The following is an 8,727-nucleotide window of genomic DNA, read 5'->3' as shown; positions in this document are numbered from 1 at the left end:
GCAAAGAGAAAACTACCTTTAAAAATACAAAGAAATAAAATAAATTGGATGTGAAAATTATAGAGACAGAAAGGAATGATTAATGAATAAATAAATGTATTAACAAGCAAAAAGTTTATGTTATATCAATAAAATGGTTTCCTCTTGTATTAATCTGTAGTAAACAAAATATTAGAAGTGTAATATTCAACGTGTATGCTAAAATAAAAAAAATATAAAAACATTTTTTCTCTTGGGAATTATAACAAATAAACATTTTCTTGGAAATAGTGTTTTCATGAGAAAGCAAGACATATCAATTGTATAAAATAAAATACTTTAAAAATGAGTTATGACAGTGAAAATGATTTTTCGTGATGTAAAAAGAAAGAAAACTGAACTCTCCCATACACACTGGCAAAATTGGTAAGCTTTACACATATGCTTAAACTGTCCTTATAATGTTGCACATGCCTTATGAACTTATTTAATAGTACATATATTCTGCATGTTAATAACCTAAAGCCATGGTGATTATCTTGTGAGCTTCTTTCTATTTTTAAAAATGAAAGAAGACATCCTCGCTTTGTTCATATATCTTAGACTTGCAGTCTAGAAGGGCACTGAGCAGCTTCGGTAACTTTTTCATTTGTAGGTCTGTTACACTTTTAATATAAAAAGAGTGTAAAAATGTGGCACATGAAATTCAAGTACTGAAGCCATATTCATGCATAAGTACAACAGAATAGAGCAAGAAGTGGTGTAAGTTTTAGAGGGACTAGAAATCTTCTCTCCACTTTAATTTATTTTAGAAATTATTTTTAATTTATTTCGTGTGCATGTGTATTTTGCCTACGTAGTCAACCTTACACTCCTTGCATGTAGTGCCTGCATATTCCAGAAGACGGAATCCAGTGCTCTGGAGTTGTCTATAGCTGCTTTGTGGTTGCTGGAAATGGACCCCTTTGATCCTTTGCAAGAGCAAGAAGTGTCTTCAACTGCTGAGCCATCTCCAGTCCTCAGAAGCACACTATAACATAATGCAAGCTGCTCTGCCAATCCATGAAACTTTTCCCAGCATTTGAGTAGTGTCATTCTACAATTCTAGTGTCACCATGTGAAAACAGTTGTGACCAGTCTTTATTGCTTCACACGTGAAGTATCCTCTGTTAATTTTTAAGATGATCAATTTCTATTATATGTGCAAACATAAAATGTATTTCTTATAAAAGTCAAGCATTTTAAACAAAATCTGCTCCTGTCTTATAACATTGCTAGCTGTAGTGGTTCATGCCTGCAGTCTCTGCATATACAGGACAGAGCAGAATATTTAAAGTGAAGTCAAGACCAACCAGAGCTATGTAACAAGACAAACAATAAATAACAACAAAATACCCAATAGAATTTCCACCAGCTACGAGGTTGATAAAAGTAAGATAACCTGTATGGTTTTCTTGACTTCTGTTGACACAGCTACTATTGATGATTAAAAAAAATTATTTCTACCGTGTGTTAATTTTTTTCCTTCCATAGAATTTTTTTTTTACCAAACTTTTACTATTTAATTTTATTTCTTGTAATTTTTGTTTGTTTTTGTTTATGTTTGCAAGTTTCTTCAAAGATTAACAGGACAGTAAGCATCTGGCCAAGAGTCTTAATTAACCACAGTTTTTTGATATATTAGTCATCTCAAATACTGAATATAAAGTCTCTTAAAATGTATAATATGTTACATGATGTTATTACCATTGTAATGAATTGCAAAACAGGATAGAAGAAATGCATGTAGATAAATATGTTTCACATGTCACACTCTCTCCTTGGAGGTAGTCATGATGGAAAGAGTATTATAGCTACTTTAAAGTTCAATTCAGTAAGACACTAATTTCAGCAGCAATGTTTATTGTCCTATACAATTATTCTATATAATGTGACCATCCTGTATAGTAGCAGAGATAGGAGTGGAAATGAGAATTATTTTCCTTCTCACAGGTATGATCTCTATGATATTCCTACACAAATGAAACAAATGAATTCAGTTGTACAGAATTATTCCAATACCCTTCTTTTGCAAAACTAGTTAATTACAGAATAGACTATTCTTATATTATATTACATTACTATATTAAGAGTAAATAAAATTTACTACTTTACTAATAGTTGTTTCCCTCTTTTCTTCTCTTTCAAAGATCACCAATTTGTAAGTATAATTTTGTACTTAAAGAAAGAAAAAGGATAGATCTTCAACCAGATGCATGTAACAAACAGATGGGGTGAACGCCTTCTTTCATCCAGTTTAAAATTATGGACTAACAAATTTGTCAACTGCAGCAATGTAACCAGCCACTGCTTTAGAATGCACTATTCAATCTGCAATCCAGGTATATCTATTTTAATTCATTTTGGAGAATCAAAAATTAGAAAACAAAATATGCACACGACACAACACATTCTGAATATATTCTAAAACTGTTTATTTCTTCTTATCTGCTTCCTAAGTGAATTTTAGCATCTAATGTATACATATGCTACTTAGCTTAATAATAAGTGAATATGTTAAAAGCACAGTTCCTAAGGGAAATGGGAATTTTAGTGCTTTGCAGTGGAGCAAATTCAATATCACTGTACATCTCTACTATGGAAAAATACTTTTTTAAAATTTGAAAATATAGTTTAGTGAAATAAGTTGGATTCATGTGAACCTTGTGAATATGAAGAACTTGTTATGCACTGCAAATAAGTGTGTTGTGCTATTGTGTTCAATAAATTAATAATTTATGGTCCTATATTGCTTAAGATGAAATCCTAAATCCTTGATTTAATGATATGATTTTTGATTGGATTAATTTAACTTTTTTCTCGGTCCTCTAAGAAAAATTTGTGAAATTTACTCAACAATACTAATAATGTCTGTCCACCATGATGATAAAAATAAACATGATTCTATCTGATAGTCACAAGGATCATTATTGCTTTTGGAACATTTTAATCTATCAAATTTTGTCAAACCTCATGAAACAAGTCTTGTTACACAACTGATGAGGAGACTCTAGCATAAAGATGCTGAAGATTCAGTACATAACTCAAAGTAAATGGGAGATGGTTGGATGTAGGTTAGTTATCTTGTGAACGTGTTTCATCAACTTGTGCTTGTAATATGAGGAGTTAGATTAATTAACACTATTATTTGAAATTCAATCTACATTTCATTGACATTTTGCAACCTACCTGTTTAAACAAGGTACTTCTATCCCATAGACCTTACTTCTGTCTCAATCCCTCTATAGTTTGTGTTAAGTTTCTAAAGCAAAATATCAGGTATAGTGAAAACCTATCTTCTTTGTTGCTTTTTGTTATTAGTGTTTTAGTGATGATTGTCTTCTTGCTATGTACGTCAAGCAACACATATGAAAAAGACAGATTCTTCTATGTGTGCCAGGGGTAACTGTCCCTTACTGTTTCCAAATGTATACTTAATATTATTGTAAGTTTACCAGCGAGGCTGGAATGTGACCCATAACATATATCTTGTTTTTGTTTTGTTTTGTTTTGTTTTTGTTTTTGTTTTTGTTTTTGTTTTTTCAAGACAGGGTTTCTCTGTGTAGCCCTGGCTGTCCTGGAACTCACTCTGTAGACCAGGCTGGCCTCAAACTCAGAAATCCGCCTGCCTCTGCCTCCCAAGTGCTGGGATTAAAGACGTGCGCCACCACTGCCCAGCATATATCTTGTTTTAATACCATCCCATTCCTAAGTGAAGTTGTATGTAATTTTAAAATTAAAACTTTATATGCACATGCGTGTGTTTTCCTATGTATGTTGGGGCATATGACTACATCACTATACACACAGAGTTATGTGTGTATCTTTGAAGCTAGAGAACCAACTCAAGTGTCAGTGTCACCTCTCCTTCGAAAAAGGAATTCTCATTGCCTGGGTCTTCCTAGTTAGTCTAGGCAGGCAGGCCAGCATGTCCTTGTAATTGTCCTATCTTTGCCTCTCCAGCATTGAGATTATTAGCATACAACACCATGTCTGGCATTTTATTCAAATGATTATTTACTCAGTTTAGTTTTGTGTATGCGTGTGTGTCTGTGTAGGGCGGTGTACAAGTGAGTGTAGTTGCCTGCAGCGGGAAGAAGAGGGCATCAGATCATCAGAAGCTGGAGTTACAGGTAGTTTTGAGCTTCCCAGACATTGGTACTGGGAACTGAATTCAGGTCCTCTGTAAGAACAGTGCTTTTATTTGCTGAGCCATCTTGTCTTCTCCATTTCTGTCATTTTTACACGTTTTGGGAATTGGACTCGGGAATAGGCAAGTGATTATTTTTCTTGCCAAAACTATTTATCTAACTGAACACATTACTCCATGTACTATTCATCTGATTTTGTGAAGTTTTTGCTGATGTATCAAAATTATCAAACTGAAGAGAGGAGGGGGCTAGGATTCCAATAGCTTCTTCAACACTGACCTCCATGTACCTCTCTTTATAAAGCTCCAAGTAGTAAAAGCTTCTAACACCACCAATTACCACTGCCAGCTGGGACCTTCAACATATAATCCATCATCCAGCTGACACTTGAGATGATATTATAGCACTATTAAGTCACTCTATGCATCGGAACCTTTACTTGAAATATCTCATGTGCCTTTACAAATTTTCTATAAGCATGCACATTGAATATCTTCAGTGACTAAGTTAATAATCAAGAAATAAAAATTGAATGATGAAAAATATTGGGAAGACTTTTTAAGGTGGCATGATGTGATTGTTCTATAATGAGTAGTTAGTGAGCATTCTGAAAACCTATGAATGAATAAGTGAGCGAGAAGTCAAATCCTCCACAGAAGCATAAATCAATAGGGGGAGCCAGGCTCCCTAAAAGTGTGATGTGGCTGGGGAATATTGAGCCAAATGACCCAATTTGCTGAATGTGACCATCTTGTCAAGCTCGCAAAAACACATGCTGTTCTTCTAGGGTCTGTTTTTAGATTTTTCAGATGAAGACATTGCTAAACATTTCTAAACAGCCCCTAGGCAAATATATATATATATATATATATATATATATATATATATATATATATAAAATTTTGTTTCTCAGGTGGCATAAAAACATGGATAAAAAAACTGGGGGATGTAGTTTTAATATGTAGGACTTTAAAACATGAAGAGAATTTTCCTTAATTATTTATTATCTTGTAAACATAGGGTACATGAAAAATGGAAAGAAAAAGTCTGAAAGGTGAACAGCTGGTAATACAGATGGTATTGATGAATTGAATTTGGATTTCTGTAGCATGGCTTACATTTCTGGAATGCTAGGCTCTTGGCTCAGAGAAGAATTTTGTCTCATAGGGACATGGAAGATTGTTTTTGCATGCAGGCTAAAAGTGATTTAAATGAAATACAAGATTACAGAAAGTGTTTGAAGATTAAATTTAAAGCCACCATTCACCCAGACTCATTGTCCAAGATTGCATATTCTTCAAGGTTTCTTCCTTTGATCCTTATCAACAGGAAAACAGTATTTATCTCAGACTCACCCACAAACCATTTTCCCCCTTGGGCCTTTTCTTGGTTGTTCCCATGGTTAATTTATTTGTCCCAGGTACACCTCCCACCTTTGCCTCTGTCTCCACTGTTAATGAGAAATGCTGTCCCATATTTGTATGATAGGATAGCCCTTACGAATCTCTGTATACTTGTCTCCCATCCTGAGAATGCAATTGGAAATGTAGATATCTTTATTTCAAAGTCTCATTGAATATCTGGATTATTTCAATTGTTCAGTGAACTATGTCAAATTAAATAAAGAAAGCAGTAACATTTTCAAGTTTCCTTTAAGTAGGGGAAGAGTGGGCATCAATCATTAATATCAGACTGTCTGGAACAAAATGTTACAGGTAGGTCTGCTTGAAGATCAGAGCTTTCTTAGAGATAATTTGATAGTCTCTAGGTTTTAAATCTTTCCAAAACAGGACTTAGGTATGACAAGATTTTGACCAAAGACAGAGTATATAGTAAGTTTAATTAGAAATAAATAACTGCATACTTAAATTGTACTGAGATTGTGTCTTTCCCTAGTCAGAATAACCAAGATTAAAACAAAAACACAACTAATGCTGACATAAATGTGGAGAAAAAGAAGCACTGATTTACTTTTAGTGGGTATGCAAACTGAGCAGCAACTATGGAAATAAGAGTAGAGGTTCTTTTAAAATCTAGACTATAGGTCTACCATATGATCCAATTATATCACTCTCAGTCATTTCACAAAAGACTAAATATACTACTACAGAAATACTTGCTCATTCATGTTCATTGCTGCTTTTCTTAGAATAGCAGAAGATATAAACAACAAGAATGTCAATGAATTGATGAATAGACAATGAAATGTGGTCCATTCCCACAATATAATAATATTCTTCTATAGATAAAAATAAAATTATGAAATTCATATGTAAACATATGGAGCATAAATAATCATCCTAAAAGAGGTATCCCAGACTTAAACAAGGGAGCAAAGACGAATAGCACAGATTATCTGTTATATTTGGGTGCTAGCTTTGCAACGTTGCATACGTGTGTTTAAATTGGAGTGTCCAAAAATGTAAGAAAACTAGTTAATGGCCATAAGGGTAGATTTCAAGGGAATTTGGATATGATATAGTTAGCATGAAGGAGGAACTATGGCATAGTGGGGGTTACATGGAGTAAAGAATGGAAAAGCTGGGGAGAAGAGTGAATGTGTGGAAGGATAATTAGCAATATTGACCTTTGAAACTTCTATTTGAAATTCTACTACTGTAGAAAGTGTCATTCTTTGTTTCTTTGTTTCTTAATTTATTTATTCACTTTACTTCCTGGTCCCAGGACCCCACTCCTCTCTTCCCAGCACCACCCTCACAAATCTTTGCCCCCATTATACCTGCCTCTTCTCCTCAGAGAAGGGAAGCCCCTGTGGATACCAGCCTACCCTGGAACATCAACTTGCAGCAGTACTAAGCACATCCTGCACATCCTCTCCCCCTGAGGCCCAATGGGGCAGTGCAGCCAGGGGAAAAAGATCCAATGTAGGCAACATAGTCAGAAACAGCCTGCATTCCAATTCTTATGGGGACCATATGAAGACCCAGATTTACATGTACACAGATAAAGTGGATTTAAATCGAGTTATTCTATAATAAGGAACAGTGTCTCTCCCAAATACCACAGGAGATTAAATAAAATGCCCAGTGCCAGGTACAGGATTAAAGTTGTTAATCAGTAGGGGCTCATAAACTCTCAAACAATACGAGCTATTGCCATTGACCTTGGTTCCATTTTATATCCTATTGCTGGAGAAGCTAAACGCTTGAGTCATAGGACGTGGAGAGTCAGGATGGCACTGACCTGGAGCTTCTTCCCTGTACTGTAGCTTTATTAGTATTAAAACGTTCTGTTTATGTGACCATGGGAGAAAAGTACTCCGTGATCTTGTCCAGATATGAGCAATGAAGCTGCAGCAATGACTGACTAGGTAAAGTTTGCCCACTGGTACAATAGTGGCATAGATAGTATAGGACCGGCTGTTTTGTTGTTGTTGTTGTTTGTTGCTTTTTGTTTTTGTTTTATTTTATTTTTGATGTTTAAGATCTGTTTCACAAGATGAAAAATCATAGCTAGTATTACTAACTGGGCTCCAAACCCATGACTGCATTTATACAATTAAATAGAAAATGTAATGTTATTATTCTGTTAATATTTAAATAATATTAAGCTGTTCCATATGTTATTTTTAAATGTATATTAGTGCATCTCTCACTTATAACTAGGGAAGGCCTGTACATCTTCTGGACTTCTATTTTAAGCCATCTTCCACTTCCAGCATAAAAGTTTACCTCTATTTGTCTTCCATTGCCCATTTCTGGATTGTGTCATAGGTACAGACTTGTTACCACCAGATTGCCCAGAATCAGGCTCTAAGGATACATAATTACCAACACTTGTATAGGAGTAAATGCTCTAGGACCACACAGAGCAATATGTTGCCTGAAATCACCAGAATGACATCATTCCACCCAATGGAGAGTTCTCATTCATCCATTTACTCATTCACTTATATACTTATTATTTTTGGTTTTGGTGTAGGATCTCATTTTGTAGTCTAGCATTTTCATATTTTTTCACTTTTGTATTTAAACTTGCATGCCTCCTCCACAGTCTTAGCATATTAATGACTAGTATCTGAAGGTTTTACTTACTATGTCTAGCTTCCCCATGGGAATTTCAATGAGTACACTAAAAGCATCTCAAGTTGAGGCAAGGATACTATGTCTTTTTTCTCCATATTGACTATGTGATGTCCCTATATATAGGCTGTTGATTTATATGAGGGGACATCACTTGGGTGGGAAATTCATTGCCTGAGTCAGCAGCCTACATTTTTAGGAACTGGTATGGATATTTCAGTCACTAAGGACACATCTAATGGAAACCATAGTACCCCTGAACAGAGCCTGAGTGCAGATAGTACTTTGAGAGCTTGACCACCTGGCTACCTGCCACTGGCTTCTCCTTTGTCATTTTCTGCTTCACCTATTTTAATAGAGTCTCCAGCATGACCTTCTGGTCACTTCTCTTGGTTCTCATTCATGCCTTTAGGTGTGATACATATGCCTGTGTCATAACACATGCATGGTGGTGCTTTGTTTCCATGTATCAAGCCTTAGACCAAAAGCTGTTTAAAGCCAGCTGTGTTCTGTCT

General features: G+C 34.9%; 1 protein-coding gene across 2 annotated transcripts in view; it reads left to right on the top strand.

Annotated features, from left to right (window-relative positions):
* The window catches only part of Lipi (lipase I), a 40,626-nt gene extending 37,832 nt beyond the window's left edge, over positions 1-2,794 (top strand). The window contains exon 11 of one of the 2 annotated variants that reach the window (XM_031364739.1): positions 2,169-2,794. In XM_031364739.1, the coding sequence (XP_031220599.1) occupies positions 2,169-2,256 (88 nt within the window). In that variant the 3' untranslated portion in view covers positions 2,257-2,794. The remainder of the gene's footprint in view (positions 1-2,168) is intronic. The other variant, XM_031364740.1, reaches the window with a different exon arrangement.
* Positions 2,795-8,727: the final 5,933 nt, after the last annotated feature.

Source organism: Mastomys coucha, unplaced genomic scaffold, assembly GCF_008632895.1.
Source record: "Mastomys coucha isolate ucsf_1 unplaced genomic scaffold, UCSF_Mcou_1 pScaffold12, whole genome shotgun sequence".
Classification (NCBI taxonomy): Eukaryota; Metazoa; Chordata; class Mammalia; order Rodentia; family Muridae; genus Mastomys; species Mastomys coucha.
This window is presented reverse-complemented; position numbering and strand designations above follow the sequence as displayed.